The sequence below is a fragment of the Nicotiana tabacum genome, chromosome 2, assembly GCF_000715075.1.
Source record: "Nicotiana tabacum cultivar K326 chromosome 2, ASM71507v2, whole genome shotgun sequence".
Lineage (NCBI taxonomy): Eukaryota > Viridiplantae > Streptophyta > Magnoliopsida > Solanales > Solanaceae > Nicotiana > Nicotiana tabacum.
The window spans coordinates 47,491,088-47,512,610 of NC_134081.1; the positions used below are offsets into that span (position 1 = coordinate 47,491,088).

Here is a 21,523-nt window from a genome sequence, read left to right on the forward strand (position 1 = left end):
CCTGTCCACATCTACAGATTCGCACCTGCGCTCCAAACCTCGCATGTGCGAAAACACCAGAATCTAACTGCCAACCAAACTCAGAATGGTCTGGAACTCATTTAAAACATCCGAGTCTCCCTCCCCCCTCCCCCAGGACCCCGTACAATCATACCAATAAGTTCTAATACTTCCCCCAAACCTATTCAAAGACTCAAAACACTGGAATTAATATCAAAACTAAAAATCGTCGATCAAGATCAATCTCTTAAGTACATAAACTTCCAACTTCAAACCAAGCGTCTGATTCAATCCTAACCAACCCGGAATGAACCCAAACTTTTCACACAAGTCCTAAATGAAAAAAACGAACCTATTCCAACTTTCAAAATCAAAATCTGTGTCTGATATTATCAAAGTCAACTCCCGATCAAACTTATGAACTTTCCAAACCTTCAAATTTTCAACTTTTGATAATTAGAGCCAAATCCACCTCGGAACCTCCAAATCCAAATCCGATACGCCTAAGTCCAAAATCATCATACAAATATATTGAAACCATCAAAATACGAATCCGGGATCGTTTACACAAAAGTCAACCTTAGTCAACTCTTATAACTTGAGCTTCCAAAATGAGACTCAATTCATTGCATAACCTTCCCGAAACTAATTCCAACCATCCCCGAAAATCACCAGACATCAAATGCACATACGGGGAACATCAAATAAGGGAACCGGGTTAAAATACACAAAACGATCGGCCTGGTCGTTACAAATTTGTATGAATTTTTTTGTTGGGCCATACTGCATATCATATCTTGCTATTTAATCTTTAGCATATTTTTTTGAATTCGGCACCTAAGTCGCAATGTAAATGAGACTAAGAGCCTGTCTGGCCAAGCTGCCAAAACTACTTATTTTGAAAAGTACTTTTGTTCAAAAGTACTTCTTGAAAAAAGTATTTTCTGGACAATAGTAATTTGTGTTTGGCCAATTTATTTTACAACTTGTTTTTGCTATATTTTATAAGCAAATTATATTTGGCCAATCTTTCCAAAAAATAATTTTGAGAATTAAATTACGAACAAGGACAATAAATGTTCAATTTATAATTAGTACTATTTGAAAGAGAATTGAATTTATAAAACATAAAGTAAAGATATACATTAAAGATTTTAATCAATATAAATTATTATTATCCAAAGAAATAATATTGGGTATATAGATGATTCAAACATATCAATATACATCGTTCAGTATAAATTATAAATCTACTTCATAAATCCTATATAAAATAAAAGATCTACTTTATAGTAGAAAGACTATATAAAAAAAGAGAACAATAAAAAGCAATGAAAATCAGAAAAATGAAGAAATGAATGGTAGAAACTAAAAAAATAGAAAAGTTAAATTTCTGACGAATAATTTAAAAGATATAAATTTTTGATAAGGATATTTTTATCTTAAAAAAATAACTTTTTGCTTCTACTTTTTGGAAGAAGCTAAAATTTGTAGCTTGAAAATCTGTTTCTGTTGGTGCTCAAAATCACTTGTTTGTCTTGGCAAAATATCTTAAATTTTTTTAAAAAGTACTTTTTTGATTAAAAAAAATATTTTTGGCCTCGACAATTGATAAATATGATGCCAATTTAAATGGACTTCTAAATTATAAATCGCAATTGACATAACCACCACTTATAAATCAAATGCGACATATTTTACCAAATGAAGGCGTACTTGGCAACAAAAAATTCGAAGCGTTATAACACACAAACTTTTAGAACAGCTGCGGGTATGCATCGTTCATCTGAATCTTAGCAATTCCTCGAGTAAACTCATATTGCAGTCCTTATCTGGCCGTAGTTATTTTACAACAAAAATGGGGATTGACCATGGAGTAGACTCCCTTATTGTTGTATTTCTACTGATTTCAATGGTTTCCACTTGCGTGGCCTACCGCCCCGGTGACATCGTTCCAATGAGCAAGATGGGTCAATACCACTCTGTAAATTACAACCCTTAATTCTCTCATTTTATATCTTCTCTTTACATACATATCATGTAGAGTTTAATTTGTTTTTATATCTGTTTATTAATTGCAGGCAAGGACTGTTTGGCATGATATGATTGGAAAACACTGTCCCATTTTTGGGGTTAATCGTGAGGTAATTTTCATTTTTACCCTCAAATTTGTTTACTTTATGCTTCATGCGGTTGTTAATATTTTGGGATTTTATTGCTGATTTCCTTAGTTAGTGCTTATGGGATATTTTCGGGGTTGTATTTGTTGGTGTAGGTGTTGATACCGATTCCAAAACCAACTGGTTACAATGGAGCTGATCCGTACAAGATGTGAGCTTCATGAAACACAAATCTTCCCTTTTCTTTTCTTTTTTTTTTGTGTCAATTCGGTCTGCTTATCATGCCCTAGAAGTTTATTATGGTGATGTGAAACTTCCACATTCATGTTACCGTCTGAAATGGTTGGTGTGGGCTCTATGAACACACATTGAATTTACCCTTACTAGTATAGCTAGGTTAGGAGCAGTGTTGTTAAAAGCCATCGCTTCGTAACTTAAAGCGATGAAGTGATGTGAAGCGAGGGGTTGTCGCCTAAGTTGCGCGGACTCTTCGATTTTGGTGCCGTCCCCGTCCTGATACGAGACGGGGACGGGAGCGGGATACGTCCCGAATTCGGTCAACTGACTTCATACACTTTGACCGGAGTCCATCGACAAATTTGGGAGAAAAATTGAGATTTTGATTTCTCGTAATAAAAAATAAAACAGATTTAGGAGAATGAAAGAATAATGTCCATATTGGAAAATGAAAGATTGAATTCTACAATATTCATGTAAGTTTTTCACAAAATATCTCTCAAAATTTACAATATTTTTATAGTTCTATTTTTTATTAGCCGAATCCCCGCACCCGTATCCATATCCGGATCGGCACCCCCGAATCTTAAAATTTAGATTTTATCGAATTCGATACCCGGATCCGTTCCCGTATCGGATACCCGCACCCGAGTCCGAGCAACTTATGTTGTCGCTTCCTATGTTACTCGGACTCTTCAAAAATATTGTTGGGTGCGTGTCGAATCCTCCAAATTTAGTGTATTTTTGGAGGATCCGACACGGGATCACTTTTGGAGAGTTCGAGTAACATAGGTCGCTTCATAGGTGAAGTCGTGCGCTTCGAATAATGACGTGCAAAGTGTCCAAACGAGAAGCAATCGCTACTTTGAGTCTCAACATTGAGGCATTATATTTATATCAGTGATATAATTGAACGCGGATGATTATTTTAATTACAATTTGATCATTATAGTGCTAAATTCATAAATGTTTAGTAGTTTAAATGATCCGTAAATTGTGTGGTTCACCTCTCGCTTTTTGCTTCAAGCCCCATGAACCTTGCCACTTCTTGTGTTTTTGGTTTCTAAAAACACTGACTAGGAGCATGTCTTTTTGGGTTAAATTGCTAGTTTACTTTGAGGTGATTGGTTTTGTTTTGTACATTGTTAAGGCTTGCGTGTTCTAGATTTATCTAGGAAGGTGTCTTTAGCCAAGACAACTCTCTCAGTTGCCAATATTGACCAATATTGAATCGAAACCTGGCATACTTGCTCACTTTGGTGACACTTCCAGTTAACTAGGGTCGCCATTCTGGTCTAAAAGCTTGACCGTCGGTCAACACCCAAGTATGTGGCCTAGTGGTCAATGAAGTCGGTGAGAACCATGAGGTCTCAAGTTTAAATCCTAGCAGAGTCAAAAAAATACTAGGTGACTTCTCATCTATCCAAGCCTTAGTGGATAAAGTTGTCTGGTATCTAAGTTGCTTGGACTCGGGTGCGGGTATCCGATACGGGGACGGATCCGAGTATCAGATTCAGCAAAATCTAAATTTTAAGATTCCGGGGTGCGGATCCGGATATGGATACGGGTGCGGGGATTCGGCTAATAAAAAATAAAGCTATAAAAATATTGTAAATTTTGAGAGATATTCTGTGAAAAACTTACATAAATATTGTAGAATTCAATCTTTCATTCTCCAAGATGGACATTATTCTTTCATTCTCCTAAATCTGTTTTATTTTTGATTTTGAGAAATCAAAATCTCAATTTTTCTTCCAAATTTGTCGATGGACTCCGGTCAAAGTGTCCGAAGTCAGTTGACCGAATCCGGGACGTATCCCGTCCCTATCTCGGGACGGGGACGGCACCAAAATCGAAGAGTCCGCGCAACTTAACCTGGTATCTGGTACCTGTTGCTGGTGCGAGGTGGACAAGTATCTTGTGGAATTAGTCGAGGTGTGAGCGAGCTGGCCCAAACACCCCGGTTATTAAAAAAAACTTGACTGTCGGTCATTTTCTTACCATGTCTATTCCAGTCCAAGTAGGGGAATACCATGTCCCTGTGCAAGATACGACATGCCATAATGCAAATGGATGATGATTTCAAGATGGTGACATAATCTTTGGTAAGAGATTATACAGAGTTAGGGTGTAAAGGTCTCAATTACCTTTCCCCAATAATATTTCAAATCTAGCTGATGTTATCCTACTTCAAATAGTATTCTTTGCACACTGCCTTAGGACCGAATAATCTGTGTACCCTTTCTTGATTGTTATATTTACTGATGTGATACTCTTGTATTGGCTAGGAATATAGCTACAAATTTTAGCTATCATGTAGCCTAACCCAAGCAACCTTGTCCATTGGTGTCACGACCCAATTTCTCCCTCCGTGAACCGTCGTGACGGCACCTAGTCTCTACGACTAGGTAAGTCAACACTTTGCGGAAATGAAACAAAAGTATAAACATTAACTACTAACAGTAACAAATATCTAATAAGCAACTGAATGCCACTCGACAAATATAATTATCACCTCTGAAAAATGTACGAAAACATTCCCAAAACCCGAAAACCCGCAAGTCACAAGCTACTAAGAAGTCTTAACCGTTCTATACATCATTTCTATAGAAAGAAGGAAAAATGAACATAGGGGGATAGAGGATAGAGGGGGACTCCGAGGATCTGCGGACGCCAGCAGATGTACCTTGAAGTCTCCAATAAGCAGCAGCGACTGCAACTAGTGATGAGGCTGGTAAGATGAACCTGGATCTGCACACGAAAAACATGTGCAGTAAAGGGCGTGAGTACACCACAACGGTACCCAGTAAGTGCCAAGTCTAACATCGGTCGAGTAGTGAAGAGATCGGGTCAGGGCCCTACTCGTATAAATATAATGAAATAAGACTGAATGAAATATCGCAGTAAAAATAAATACGGAAATCTAACAGGAATAGAATCAATGAAAGACAACAGCTCAGAACACAGTGATAACAACAGGGGATCTCCCGAGATACCGTCTCGTAGTCCCAAACGTAAATGTGCAGGGGGATCTCCCGGAATACCATTCTGTAGTCCCAAAATAAATATGCTGAGCAGGGGGATCTGCCGGAATACCGTTCCGTAGTCCCAAAGTAAATATGCAGTACAAGGGATCTCCCGGAATACCATTCCGTAGTCCCAAAGTAAATATACAGCGCAACCAACCGAAATAACAGTTACAGCAAGAAATCCTACAGTTTAGACTAAGTTCAAGTCAAGGAAAGCAGGAAATTTCACTAAACATGCTGCACAGAGTTCAAATAGGCAGTTAAACAAGTAGGCATGCTATTCTAGTCTAAACATGATAGTTCCATATGCTAGTGTGTTTCAAATAAAGAGAAAACAAGTTATGACTTAGTGAAAAACGGAGTTTTTACAACAAATAGCCCGTGTACGTACTCGTCACTTCACGTACACGGCGCTCACATATCAAACAGTACCAAATCTTAAGGGGAGTTCCCCCACGCAAGGTTAGGCAAGCCACTTACCTCGAACCAAGCTCTAATCAATCCGAAATCACGCTCTTGCCACGAGTATCCAACTCCGAGTGGCCCGGATCTAATCAAAACCAATTACATAACATAAATACAACTACAAGAGCTAATCTAACGAACGAAATCAAAGCTAAAGCTAGGAAATTGGAAAAAAATTGCTCAAAAGCCTCCCCGGGCCCACGTCTCAGAATCGGGTAAAAGTTACTAGATAAGAACACCCATTCACTCATGAGTTCACTCGTACAAAAATCATTCAAAACCGACACCTAATTCCCACTCAAAACTCAGATTTTTGGTTGGGGAACTTTTCCCCCAATTCCCCAATTTCCTCACTCAAATTCCTTAATTTAATGAAGAAAACAACTATGGATTAATGACATATGATCAAAATAGGATTAGGAATCGTTACCCACTGATTTCCTCTTAAAAACTCTCGAAAAATCGCCTTCCCCCGAGCTCTCAATCAAATTTTGTGTTATGAAATTTCAACCCTCGAATCTGCCCTTTTCTGCCCAGCGATTATCGCACCTGCGGGCCAAGGATCGCATCTGCGGTTCCGCACCTGCGGAATTCCCATCGCAGGTGCGGCTTTTCACTTAAAGTACCTCGTCCGCATCTGCGATCAAGAGGTCGCACCTGCGTGTGCGCACCTGCGGACCTTTTGTCCGCTTCTGCGGTCCCAGACCGCTCCTGCGGTTCCTTCACTCGCACCTGCGGACATCGCAGATGCGGAACACCCCTCGCACCTGCGATCCCAAACCTCCTTCCCATTTTCGCTTCTGCGGTTCCATAGCCGCTTCTGCGACTCCGCACCTGCGGCCCAAAGTGCGCAGGTGCGGTGACACCAGATACAGCAACATCAGCAGTTTCACCTAAGTCCAAATCAACTCGTTAAGCACCCGAAACTCACCCGAGGCCCCTGGGACCTCAACCAAACATACCAACCAATCCTAAAACACCATACAAACTTAGTCGAGCCTTCAAATCACATCGAACAACATCACAAACACGAATTATGCACGGATTCAAGCCTAAGGAACTTTGAAATTTCCCAAATCTACAAACGACGTCGAAACATATCAAATCTCGTCCGAATGACCTTAAATTTTACCCACAAGTCAAAAATGACACTACGAACCTACTCCCAATTCTGGAATTCCATTCCGGGTCCGATATCAAAATTTTCACTGCCGACCAAAATAGCCAAAATTTCAACTTTCGCCAATTCAAGCCTAAATCTACTATGGACCTCCAAAACACTATCCGGACACGCCCCTAAGTCCAAAATCACCTAACGGAGTCATAAAAATTCAAATCCGAGGTCGTTACATACAAGTCGACGTCCGGTCGACTTTTCCAACTTAAGCTTCCCAATAAGAAACTAAGTGTCTCAATTTACTTCAAAACCAATACGAATCCTCCCGGCAACGCAAAAATAGCAGATTAAGATACGGGGGAAACAATTAATAGGGGATCGGGGCTATAACTCTCAAAACGACCGGCTGGGTCGTTACATCCTTCCCCTCAAAAAACAATCGTTCGTCCTCGAACGAGCATAAAGACATACCTGAAGCTGTGAAAAGATGAGGATAACGGCTGCGCATATCCCGCTCGGTCTCCCAAGTCGCCTCCTCGACCGGCTGACCCCTCCACTGGACCTTTACTGAAGCAATGTTCTTTGACCTTCGTTTTCTGACCTGCCTGTCCTAGATAGCCACTGGCTCCTCAACATAAGATAGATCCTCGTCCAACTGGACTGAGCTGAAATCCATTATATGAGTCAGATCACCGTGATACTTCTGGAGCATCGAAACGTGGAATACCGGATGAACCCCTGCTAGGCTGGGAGGTAGAGCAATCTCATAAGCAACCTCCCCAACACGCCGCAATATTTCAAAAGGCCCGATGTACCTCGGGCCCAGCTTGCCCTTCTTTCCGAACCTCATGACGCCCTTCATAGGCAATACCCGAAGCAAGACCCGCTCTCCAACCATAAATGCTAAATCGCGAACCTTCCGGTCCGCATAACTCTTCTGTCTGGACTGGGCTGTGCGAAGTCTATCCTGAATCACCTTCACCTTATCCAGGGCATCCTGGACCAAGTCTGTACCCAACAATCGGGCCTCGCCCGGCTCGAACCAACCCACTGGGGACCGACACCGCCTACCATATAGAGCCTCATACGGTGCCATCTGAATGCTGGACTGATAACTGTTGTTGTAGGCAAACTTTGCAAGTGGCAAGAACTGATCCCAAGAACCTCCAAAATCCATCACACACGCACGGAGCATATCCTCAAGAATCTGAATAGTGCGCTCGGACTGCCCGTCCGTCTGAGGGTGAAAAGCTGTGCTCAACTTCACCCGAGTACCCAACTCCTGCTGTACGGCTCTCCAAAACCGTGATGTAAACTGCGTGCCCCGGTCAGAGATGATAGATACCGGTACGCCATGAAGTTTGACAATCTCACGAATGTAAATTCGAGCCAGTTGTTCGGAAGAATAGGTAGTCATCACAGGAATGAAATGAGCTGACTTGGTCAACCTGTCCACAATCACCTAAACTGCATCAAACTTCCGATGAGTCCGTGGGAGTCCAACAACGAAGTCCATAGCGATCCACTCCCATTTCCACTCCGAAATCTCTATCTTCTGAAGCAACCCACCCGGTCGCTGATGCTCATACTTCACCTGCCGGCAATTTAGACATCTAGCCACATACTCTACTATGTCCTTCTTCAACCTCCTCCACCAATAATGCTGCCTCAGGTCCTGATACATCTTCGCGGCACCCGGATGAATGGAGTACCGTGAGCTGTGAGCCTCCTGGAGAATCAACTTACGCAAACCGTCCACATTGGGCACACATAACATGCCCTGCATCCTCAATGCACCATCATCCCCAATAGTGACCTCCTTAGCATCACTGTGCTGGACCATGTCCTTAAGGACAAGCAGATGGGGGTCATCATACTGACGCTCCCTGATACGATCATAAAGAGAAGACCGAGAGACCACACAAGCCAATACTCGACTTGGCTCAGAAATATCCAATCTCACAAACTGGCTGACTAAGGCCTGAACATCCAATGTCATAGGCCTCTCTGCTGCTGGTAGATATGCTAAACTCCCCAAACTCTCTGCCCGACGACTCAAAGCATCGGCCACCACATTGGCCTTCCCGGGATGGTACAAAATGGTAATGTCATAATCCTTAAGCAGCTCTAACCACCTCCTCTGACACAAATTAATATCCTTCTGCTTGAACAGATGCTGCAAACTCCGGTGATCAGTGTAGATCTCACAAGGAACGCCGTACAAATAGTGCCTCCAAATCTTCAAGGCATGAACAATAGCTGCTAGCTCAAGGTCGTGGACAGGATAGTTCTTTTCATGCACCTTCAGCTGTCTGGACGCGTAGGCAATCACCCTACCATCCTGCATCAACATCGCACCGAGACCAATCCGCGACGCATCATAATAAACTATATAAGACCCCGAACCTGAAGGCAATACCAATATTGGGGCTGTAGTCAAAGCTGTCTTGAGCTTCTGAAAGCTCTCCTCACACTCTTCCGTCCACCTGAACGGAGCACCCTTCTGGGTCAGCCTGGTCATGGGTGCTGCAATAGATGAAAATCCCTCTATAAAGCGACGGTAATATCCTGCCAAACCAAGGAAACTGCGGATCTCCGTAGCTGATGATGGTCTAGGCCAACTCTGCACTGCCTCCACCTTCTTCGGATCTACCTTGATCCCATCACTAGATACTACGTGGCCCAAGAATGCCACTGAATCAAGCCAGAACTCACACTTAGAAAATTTTGCATACAACTTCTTTTCTCTCAAAGTATGAAGCACAGTCCTCAGGTGCTGCTCATGATCCTCCCGAGTCTGGGAGTACACCAGAATGCCGTCAATAAACACAATGACGAATGAGTCAAGATAGGGTCGGAATACACTCTGCATCAAGTGCATAATTGCTGCTGGGGCATTGGTCAGCCCAAAAGACATCACAAGGAACTCGTAATGACCATACCGAGTCTTGAAGGCAGTCTTCGGGATATCTGGCTCCCGAATCTTTAACTGATGATAGCCTGAACGTAAGTCAATCTTGGAGAACACTCTGGCACTCTGTAACTGATCAAATAAGTCATCAATACGAGGCAATGGATACCTGTTCTTCACTGTGACTTTGTTCAACTGGCGGTAATCAATACACATCCGCATAGAACCATCCTTTTTCTTCACAAACAAGACAGGAGCACCCCAAGGTGACACACTGGGTCGAATGAAGCCCTTATCAAGCAATTCTTGCAATTGCTCCTTCAACTCCTTCAATCGCAAGAGGAGCCATACGGTATGGAGGAATAGAGATGGGCTGAGTGCCCGACAACAAATCAATGCCGAAATCAATATCTCTATCGGGCGGCATGCCCAGAAGATCAGCTGGAAACACATCTAAAAAATCCCTCACTACTAGAACTGACTCAACTGTAGGGGTATCAATACCGACATCTCTCACATAAGCTAAATACGTGTCGCACCCCTTCTTAACCATTCGTTGAGCCTTAAGAAATGAAATAACTCTGCGGGGAGTATACTCTAAGGTACCTCTCCACTCTAATCGCGGTAAGCCTGGCATAGCCAGCGTCACGATCTTAGCGTGACAATCAAGAATAGCATAATGGGGCGACAACCAGTCCATGCCCAAGATAATATCAAAATCTACCATGCTGAGTAATAATAAGTCGGCTCTGGTCTCAAAACCACTAAGAGCAATCAAACACGACCGATACACGCGGTCCACAACAAGAGAATCTCCCACAGGAGTAGACACATAAATAGGGGAACTCAAAGAATCCCGAGATACGCCCAAATACGGGGCAAAATAAGAGGACACATAGGAATATGTAGATCCTGGGTCAAATAATACCGACGCATCTCTATGACAGATTGGAACAATACCTGTAATGACAGAGTCGGAAGCAACTGCCTCTGTACGAGCCGGAAGAGCATAATACCTGGCCTGGCCTCCCCCTTTAGGGCGACCTCGACCTCCCCGACCTCCACCTCGAGCTGGCTGAGCAGGTGGGGCGGTAGCTGGTACTGGAATCATAGCCTGAGAATCCGGTGGCGCACGTGGTGGCTGAGAAGTCTGTGGAGGTGCAACCCTCCTAAGTCCGGGGCAATCTCTCACCATATGGCGGGTGTCTCCACACTCAAAGCAACCCCTCGGAGGGCGTGGCTGCTGCGACTGACTCGGGCCAGGTCTGCTGGACTGGCCGCTAAAAGCACCCCGAGCAGGAGGCACACTAGATACTAGCGGTGCATAATAAGGCTCCTGGGGCCTTGAAGGGGATGGAACACCACTGGCAGCTGGAAGAGCTGAATGAACGGGGCGACCCACATAACCCCTACCATTGCGAGCTGCTGGGGCACGAGCTCCAGAATAAGAACCAGTCTCTCGAGATCTCTTGGCCTCTCTCTCCTCTCGGTCCCGGGCAAGCATGCCCTCCAATCTCCTAGCAATACTCACAACCTGCTAGTAAGGAATATCCATCTCCAACTCCCACTATACTAATCTTGATACTGGGGTGGAGTCCCTCAATAAATCGTCGAACCCTCTCTCGAACTGTGGCAACCAAGGTCGGTGCATGTCGGGCCAAATCACTGAAGCGGACTGCATACTCTGACACAGTCATAGCACCCTGGCGCAACTGCTCAAACTCCACGCGCCATGAGTCCCTGAAGCTCTGAGGGACATACTCTCTCAAAAACATGTCCGAGAACTGAGTCCATGTAAGTGAAGCTGCCTCATCCGGACTACTCAACTCATAAGCACACCACCACTGATAGGCTGCTCCTCTAAGCTGGAAAGTGGTAAAAGAAACCTCACTCTTCTCCGCTACGCCCATAGTACGGAGAATACGATGACACTCCTCCAGAAAACCCTGAGCATCATCTGTAGCCAATCCGCTGAAGGTAGGTGGATGGTACTTCTGGTACCTCTCAAGTCTGAGATGCTCCGCATCAGAAGCGGCCGTCCTAGTCTCATGCTGAACCGGGCTACCGGCGGCATAGGAATGAACTCTGGGGCCTGATCAACCTGGACCCTCTGCTCAGGAGTGTGGGCTGCGGGAGTCTGTGCCCCTCCCCGGCCTGAGATATGGCGGGAGCGAACGGAATCAATCCAGCCTAAGCTAAGGTGCTGAACATGCTCATAAACTGGGCTAGAGTCTCTTGGAGGGCTGGTGCAGCAATAGGAACCTCCGGTGCCTCCCCTCCAGCTGGAACTGCTGGGGGCTCCTCCGTCGCAGCTCGTGCGGGTGCTCTGGCTGCACCGCGTGGCTGTACTCTACCCCGGCTCCAGCCTCTGGCGGCTCTAGCAGGGGGCGCGGGTGCCTGGTCGTCAGATCCTCCGGTACGGGTCCTCACCATCTGTGAGAAAGAATAAAATAGAGAATTTTTAGAATTTGATGCCAATAACTCGCACGACAAAGAAATCAAAGAAGTATGTTTGTTCCTAACAGTTCCATAGCCTCCCGAAGATAAGTACAGACGTTTCCGTACCGATCCGCGAGACTCTAATAAACCGGCTTTTGACTCACGACTCCTATGAACCTAGAGCTCTGATACCAACTTGTCACGACCCAATTTCTCCCTCCGTGAATCGTCGTGACGGCACCTAGTCTCTACGACTAGGTAAGCCGTACTTTGCGGAAATGAAACAAAAGCATGAACATTAACTACTAACAGTAACAAATATTTAATAAGCAACTGAATGCCACTCGGCATATACAATTATCACCTCTGAAAAATGTACGAAAACATTCCCAAAACCCGGAAACCCGCAAGTCACAAACTACTAAGAAGTCTTAACCGTTCTGTACATCATTTCTATAGAAAGAAGGCAAAAATGAACATGGGGGAGGGGGGGTGGTGGATAGAGGGGGACTCCGAGGATCTGCGGGCGCGAGCAGATGTATCTTGAAATCTCCAATAAGCAGCAGCGACTGCAACTAGTGATGAGGCTGGTAAGATGAATCTGGATCTGCACACGAAAAACATGTGCAGGAAAGGGCGTGAGTAAGCCACAACGGTACCCAGTAAGTGCCAAGCCTAACATCGGTCGAGTAGTGACGAGATCAGATCAGGGCCTTACTGGTATAAATATAATGAAATAAGACTGAATGAAATATCGCAATAAATAAATACGGAAATCTAACAGGAATAGAATCAATGAAAGACAACAGCTCAGAACACAGTGATAACAACAGGGGATCTCCCGAGATACCGTCTCGTAGTCCCAAACGTAAATGTGCTGGGGGATCTCCCGGAATACCGTTGTAGTCCCAAAGTAAATATGCAGTACAGGGGATCTCCCGAAATACCGTTCCGTAGTCCCAAAGTAAATATGCAGCGCAACCAACCGAAATAACAGTTACAGCTAGAAATCCTACAGTTTAGACTAAGTTCAAGTCAAGGAAAGCAGGAAATTTCACTAAACATGCTGCACATAGTTCAAATAGGCAGTTAAACAAGTAGGCATGTTATTCTAGTCTAAACAGGATAGTTCCATATGCTAGTGTGTTTCAAATAAGGAGAAAACAAGTTATGACTTAGTGAAAAACGGAGTTTTTACAACAAATAGCCCGTGTACGTACTCGTCACCTCATGTACACGGCGCTCACATATCAAACAGTACCAAATCTTAAGGGGAGTTCCCCACGCAAGGTCAGGCAAGCCACTTACCTCGAACCAAGCTCTAATCAATCCGAAATCACGCTCTTGCCACGAGTATCCAATTCTGAGTGGCCCGGATCTAATCAAAACCAATTACATAACATAAATACAACTACAAGAGCTAATCTAACGAACGAAATCAAAGCTAAAGCAAGGAAATTGGAAAAAAATTGCTCAAAAGCCTCCCCGGGCCCACGTCTCGGAATCGGGTAAAAGTTACCAGATAAGAACACTCATTCACTCACGAGTTCACTCGTACAAAAATCATCCAAAACCGACGCCTAATTCCCACTCAAAACTCAGATTTTTGGTTGGGAACTTTTCCCCCAATTCCCCAATTTCCTCACTCAAATTCCTTAATTTAATGAAGAAAACAACTATGGATTAATGACATATGATCAAAATAGGATTAGGAATCGTTACCCACTGATTTCCTCTGAAAAACTCTCGAAAAATCGCCTTCCTCCGAGCTCTCAATCAAATTTTGTGTTATGAAATTTCAACCCTCGAATCTGCCTTTTTTTGCCCAGCGATTATCGCACCTGCGGGCCAAGGATCGCATCTGCGGTTCCGCACCTGCGGAATTCCCATCGCAGGTGCGGCTTTTCACTTAAAGTACCTTGTCCGCATCTGCAATCAAGAGGTCGCACCTGCGTGTGCGCACCTGCGGACCTTTTGTCCGCTTCTGCGGTTCCTTCACTCGCAGATGCGAAACACCCCTCGCACCTGCGATCCCAGACCTCCTTCCCATTTCCGCTTCTGCGGTTCCATAGCTGCTTCTGCGGCTCCGCACCTGCGACCCAAAGTGCACAGGTGCGGTGACACCAGATACAACAATATCAGCAGTTTCACCTAAGTCCAAATCAACCCGTTAAGCACCCGAAACTCACCCAAGGCTCCCGGGACCTCAACCAAACATACCAACCCATCCTAAAACACCATACGAACTTAGTCTAGCCTTCAAATCACATCGAACAACGTCACAAACACGAATTATGTACGGATTCAAGTCTAAGTAACTTTGAAATTTCCCAAATCTACAAACGACGTCGAAACATATCGAATCTCGTCCGAATGACCTCAAAGTTTACCCACAAGTCAAAAATGACACTATGAACCTACTCCCACTTCCGGAATTCCATTCCAGGTCCGATATCAAAATTTCCACTGCCGACCAAAATCGCCAAAATTCCAACTTTTGCCAATTCAAGCCTAAATCTACTACGAACCTCCAAAACACTATCCGGACACGCCCCTAAGTCCAAAATCACCTAACGTAGCTAACAGAGTCATAAAAATTCAAATCCGAGGTCGTTACAGTCAAGTCGACGTCCGGTCGATTTTTCCAACTTAAGCTTCCCAATAAGAGACTAAGTGTCTCAATTCACTTCAAAACCAATACGAACCCTCCCGGCAACGCAAAAATAGAAGAATAAGATACGGGGGAAACAACTAATAGGGGATCGGGGCTATAACTCTCAAAACGACCGACCGGGTCGTTACAATTGGTGCTCAACTTGACTAACTTCAATGTAAATTTAGCTCCATGTCTAGCTGCCGCTAATGCGAAGCTAACTACTTAAAATTTGGACATTCAAGAAGGGTTACTTGATGTAGATAACATGAAAAGGTTAAAACTTCTGGCACATGGGCAGTGTTCTCAACTAACTTACTTTGCAAATTATTTATTTGTACATCTCACTTTCTTGAAATGAAGAAATGGACATCCCAAAAATGAAGAAGCTTTGCAAGAAAGGCTCCCTTTATATAGCAGGAAAAATATCTGAAAGGAAAGAATATGAATTCCAAGAGTTAATGTTACTTCTTGTACGGTCTCCAGCTGCAAACAACAACAACAACCACCCGGTAAAATCCCACTAGTGGGGAAAACTACATATTTGCTGCATACTAGGGTCTCCAGCTGCATACTACATATGTGCTAAGACAACTCAACAACTATATTGCTTAGGGTATTTATCATATCATGGAGACATGGATGATAAACTAGATCTTCAAATATATGTTTCAACTTATACAAGATGGAAAGAAGTTTGTTGGATACTTCGCCTGGTATGACGGAAGTAATATTTGCTGATATCTAGGTGATGTGATGATTAGTTTTTCTGCCAAAGGTTTTGATGGTAATTTAAATGAGGCAATCAAGGCATTGAGAACCTTAACTTAGTATGAACAAATACTATTGCAACAATGAGATGATGCCCTGTATTTCTGCCATAATGAGGGAATCAATGGTGATCATTATACCCCATATATGAGCACCTCTTAGAATTTGGAATGCAAGTTGAAGCTCTTGTCATTGATATACGAGCCAAGAATCCTTTATTAAGCTGAGCATCATAGCTTTCCCACTAAGGACTTCCTTGACATCCTTTTTGTTGGTTTGCCAGAACGAAAGTTTGTGCTGGCTTTAGTGTGAGATGAAATTTGGGCTCCATCTCTTCACATATTCACTCTTGACAATGAACAAATCTGACATCTTTCCTATCTTTACATGGTTTCCTTATTGCTGGGAAGTTAATTCCTTTTTCTAGCTTATCCCACTTTTAACCCCCCCCCCCCCCCCCCCCCCGCCCAAATGTCAGCAATATACCATAAAAAGGAATGACGCTTTTTATAGCTCGAACAGAAGCACGTTTTAGTTATTTGGTATTTTCACTATCACTTTTGAAATAGTCAACCAAACTAAATTTCTTCTCTCAGTGATTGCGACATCAGTTGCAAATTCGTATTGGCTAACGTTTCTTCTAGTGCTGTCGCTGACTATTTATTTTGTAACTTGGTAATGTTACATCTGTTTAGTTTCAGCGTCTATCCAATTGCCTATCCTGACTGTTATTCTGATTGCTAACTACTTCTGGAAATACGTGAATACTTACTAATATTGTCAGCAATCTATAGATCATTCCAAGTTGGAAGAGAAAAATATCACGTGCCGTGGCTCTTTGTGATCAATCGGAAAAGTTCTGAGGTTCCAATGATTGATATGCATTTGGTAAGGCCTGTATTTAAGTAGAGAAGTAGGTCTTACTTTAGCTGATATATATTTTTTCGCGCAATTATCTTGGTGCATGTTCTTTTTGTTAATTTTTCCTTTTATTTTTACCCCTTTTCCCCTTTAATATATATTTCCACGTTTTGTTTAGTGTTTCATGCAATGAATGAACTTTTCATTTATCACAGAGGTATTCTGGAGGTGATTTGCTTGGCGTTACTGCTAAAGTCATTAATATGCCTCATCACTGTATGTGTTCTTTCCTTTCAAATTCTTTTCTAGCATGTCAATAGGAAGGTGCGGTGGTGGTGGTGCACTACAATCGGCAGGAATTTTAGTAGATACAATCTCTTCCCATGCCAGCACCGGCCCCAAGTGTAACGATGCATACTAAACAATAGGAAAAGAATTGTAATAATAAAGGAAGAAAAAGACAGACTACTCAGTTAAGCTTGTCGGAATTTTTTTTATCTAATAGCTTTACTAGTTTATACCACTCTGTTTTGATCCACTGGTTTCTTCACACTTACATGATACTCTTCTTGTTTATAGTAGTAACACCACATATGCTAATTAATTTTTTTTTTTCACAAAATGAAAAAAAGGTTGGTCATTTAACACTTAGGTACATTGTGTGTACAACTTAAATTACTCATCTTTTGTTGACGATTAAAATGCTACTGTTCTAATCATACACCCAACATAGTGACATACGTTGTTTGTCACACTATTTGGTGGCTCCATCACTGAGCAAAATTTTTTACCTTCACATTATCTTTAATGCTGTCTTTTCACAATTTTTTTTTCAACCTAGTCATTAACCATTTTTCATAGAATCTTCAGTCAACATAGGTCCAAGAACAAATTACGAGTTCTTTTGTCCATACATAAGAGTACTGAAGACTCCTCGAGTGGCCTTCATCAAGAAAAGCTTAAGAATCTCACTGTTCATTTCTCCTATTCACTATTATTGGATAAATGGTTTATCATGATGTTCCAGAAAACATGGTGAACTCTAGAGATTCTTTTGTCAGCTTTCCAACGAATACTTTTACTGATCTGAAAAGTTCTGATGTATTTATGGACAGATGTTGAACTTCATCCTGATATTGGTAAACAATTTTGGGATCCACAACACTGGCCCAAGCACATGCTTGCTAGATATACATGGTAACTTCCTCTAAACCTCTAAATTAATCTTTCTAGCAAAGTTTTGATAATATATGTGGCCTGTTCTCCGCAATAAGTGTCAACAGACACTTGATAATGAATGAACTGGAAGATTCAACTTTGTGATCATTCTGAATCACCTGCAACATGAAAAATAGATTCAATTTAGGCACTTACTCTTCCTTCAGAGTCGCTGGTTGGTTGGTTTTTCAGCTTGTCATTTTTGGGAATCCTAAGCATGTGATTTTTCATATGCCATGTGAAACATTCTGAATATTGCTTATTAGTCCATTATTGTCCTAGCTTGGATAAGTCAGTGTGTCAACCAGGACAATGGAGGAAGTAAAGGAGGACGGAAAAGGTGGTTAATGGATGTTGTGTGGGTGGTTAACGGCATGGTTGCAGTGCAGAGGTGTTGAAACTGAGAGTAAACTGACTTGAGAGTATCATATCTTGGGAGCATAATGGGAAATAACAGACTGGTCTGCCGTGATCTTCTTCAAGGAACTTACTGTTAAAGCTGTTCTGCTTGGTGGAACCACAGATTGTCCAGCTTCATTGGAGGTTTTGATCTTATAAGAGCAACTACCTTTCTTTTGGTGAGCTGGTTCTTTAAATTTTTGTTTCGACAAGAGCATAAACCACACAGACTGCAAATGCTCCTACATGTATCGCTGAGCACTATACTGGGTTTTTCCTGCTTTTGCTGCTAAAAGCTTCTCTCTTATCTTCTTCGTTGAAAGATGAGGATGATATAAGCTACTGTAATAGGGAAATGTTTTGGCTTAACCATAAACTTCTTTTAGGCTGATAAATTGATTGCGTCCTTACCTGTATTATATATTTAATGATGCCTTTGGCGATTTTTCTAGCTCATAAGTCATCTTATTGACTTTTTAAATTTGCACTAAACAGGACTTACAGTTTTAATTTTTATTTTATTCTTATTATTATTTTTTCTTATAATATGTTTTCATTAATTTAAGGGAAGAGCAGTCAGAGATAGATGTGGCTTCGGGATTTTACGTTCTCTTCGGGTCAGGTAAACACATGCTTAGCTGAAGTGCTCTACTGACTTTCGCAAGCTTCATCATAATTCCATCTAAATGTAGCACACTATGGATGCTGGTTCCGTTGCTAGTATGTTTCCTGACTTAGTAGTGTCATCAGACATTATTCTTGTTTGGGAGCCAAAATTGTAGATAGTAGTAGTTAATCTTTAATGAGATATAGAAGTGTGTCAGTACATAATAAATACTGTTTCTATGTTGAATTATAGTTCATAGAACATCCACATTTTCTTGGTTATTATATTTGATTAATCTATTGCTATGACGCAAGCAGGGGTCATGCTATCCTTCATCCTTGCTGTCTACGTCTTGCAATCATCTCGAGATAAGTTGGAAAAGTATTCTCTTCTTCCTCTTAATATCTGTTGTCTTTCTGTATCCACAATTGTTGGATGGAGACATGGTATAAAATTTGCTTTCTTTTGCAGGTTCGTAAGGGAGACTGTTGCTGAGAGCAGCATCCCTAGTGTGGTAGTAGCGAAAGTTGAATGATAGAGTTCGACATGTTATTAGAGAAGTAAGATTCTGAATTGAATTAGATGATGGAAGGATGAGATGTACGAGTTCATGACATTTGTGAGGGGAAAATTATAGAGAAGTTAGACTGTGGAGGAAATAGAAAGTGCTGCTTGAGTTCCCAGCTGTATTTGTTTCGCCACAAGCCTTTTGCTTTCCAGATTTCTGATGCACATTTACTCACCAAAAGGGTGGCAGAAAAGCAATTTTACTTTGTTTTTTCCCTTTTTGAATGCGTTGCCAAGTCTGGAAGTGATGTACTTGCAATTTATGGATGTACTAGACAAATACATGTCGTCTTTAGTAGAATGGAATGAGTGTAACGAGGAACAGATGAACTTTATCCAAAAGGACATAACAAGTTTAAAGAGCTCGATTTCAAACTAAAAAATAAAATTGGATCCCGCATTGCTGCTCCTCCTGGTCTCACAAGGTCGCACAACAATGCCAAGAGTGAAATCCCGATGCTTTATGTCAATACTTATCTATGAGGCCTAAGATTTTTCGTAACCAATATTAACATTTAAATATGAATAAATCATTATAATGACAAGTAATGTCATTTTTTATATTTATACACAATATTTTCATTTTGGTTATTATCTATATATACATACATATTTAGTAAAAGAATTCGTGTCCCGTGATACCACATAGACTAAGGTATATCTGCCCTTCATTCACTTCCCTCTGTTTTTGTGTGTATGTGTTTGGTGCTTAGAGCACTTGTAATCTTCTTGTTGGTGGCAATGCGATCATCTTTTGTTGGCTGTGGCCTGTGGAGAACGATCAACCATAAACTAATGATGATAATCAATAATGATGTTTCACCACTGCAAACTTGCGTCTCTGCTCAACCTTTCTGTTCTAGTTACCTATACCAATATTCGGGGCTTTCTTCTTAGATTCAGTTGATATATCTCGCAGTTATATTCTATTTGGGAATGATGAGTTGATGTTGATGAGATTTGACATGATGATCTGACATGGCATGCAAAGGTTTCTTTAGCAATATTTATTTTAATCTCATCGCTATACCCCTTTGGTAACGATGAGTTGATCATGAGACTTATGATGATGATAGTGATTGGGAGGCTCGTCAGACAACTATTATGTAGCTCAACGTTATATAAATTTTGGTAATAATTTTTGGTTAATACATAATTATCCCATAAGATTTTTCCACTTTACTAGTTGTACCCTTATGCTTTTGCAGGGATCCTATTATCCTCTTATACTAGTTCGAAGTGTAACATATACCATCTTTTGTGACCAGCACCACTCTTAAAAGGAAAGCGTAATGCACGCTCCAATCAAATTTTGCCAAGTAATTTTCTTTTTTAATACTATTTTGACCATTATTTTACTTCGTTCCTCGAGGTTAGCATCTTGAGTCCTGTGTGATAAGAAAGTGCCATTGATACTCAAAGGTAAGTTTTATAGAGCAGTGATTAGACCGGCCATATTGTATGGAGTAGAGTGTTGGCCGGCTAAGAACTCACATATACAGAAGATGAAAGTAGCAGAGATAAGGATGTTGAGGTGGATGTGTGGGCACACTAAGATGGATAAGATTAGGAATAAAGATATTTAGGAGAAGGTGGGCGTGGCTTCTATAGATGACAAGATGCGGGCATCGAGACTTAGATGGTTTGGGTATGTGCGGAAGAGGAGCCCCGATGCCCCGGTAAGAAGGTGTGAGCGGTTGGCTTTGGCGGGAACGAGAAGAGGTAGAGGGCGGCCTAAGAAGTATTGGGGAGAGGTGATCAGGCAGGACATGGCGAGGCTTCAGATTTCCGAGGACATGGCCCTTGATAGAAAGGTGTGGAGATCGAGCATTAGAGTTGTAGGTTAGGAGGTAGTTGAGCATTTTTTCTACTTCGTTCCAGGTGTGAGGATAGACTGATAGGGTTGTCTTAGATTTCTAGTGGTTTATGTTATGTTCTCACTATTCTCCCGTTTTTCTTTACTGGTTATTATATTGCGTTTCAACTATTTTTTGGTTTCTTATAATGCTTTATTATTTCTATGGTTTCTGTTGATGGTACTGATATATTGTCTCTTTTGTCTTTGTCGTTTTCTTAAGCCGAGGGTCTATAGGAAACAACCTCTCTACTTCAAGGGGTAGGGGTAAGGT

General features: G+C 42.0%; 1 protein-coding gene across 1 annotated transcript; it reads left to right on the top strand.

Moving 5' to 3' along the window:
• Positions 1 to 1,711: 1,711 nt before the first annotated feature.
• Positions 1,712 to 19,619, top strand: LOC107817787 (uncharacterized). The gene is made up of 9 exons (XM_075232928.1): positions 1,712 to 1,984; positions 2,082 to 2,144; positions 2,276 to 2,331; positions 16,537 to 16,630; positions 16,819 to 16,879; positions 17,719 to 17,800; positions 18,787 to 18,842; positions 19,145 to 19,208; positions 19,299 to 19,619. The coding sequence occupies exons 1-9, from the start codon at positions 1,859 to 1,861 to the stop codon at positions 19,360 to 19,362; spliced, it is 666 nt and encodes a 221-aa protein (XP_075089029.1). The 5' UTR covers positions 1,712 to 1,858; the 3' UTR covers positions 19,363 to 19,619.
• The last annotated feature ends 1,904 nt before the right edge of the window (positions 19,620 to 21,523 follow it).

What these genes read in the sequence shown, in the direction of transcription:
- LOC107817787 (XM_075232928.1), top strand. Translation starts at nt 1,859, where the DNA reads ATGGGGATTGACCATGGAGTAGACTCCCTTATTGTTGTATTTCTACTG. An exon ending in GGAGCTGATCCGTACAAGAT is followed by an intron (nt 2,332 to 16,536) that starts GTGAGCTTCATG and finishes AGCAATCTATAG; the next exon opens with ATCATTCCAAGTTGGAAGAG. An exon ending in TCTCGAGATAAGTTGGAAAA is followed by an intron (nt 19,209 to 19,298) that starts GTATTCTCTTCT and finishes TTTCTTTTGCAG; the next exon opens with GTTCGTAAGGGAGACTGTTG.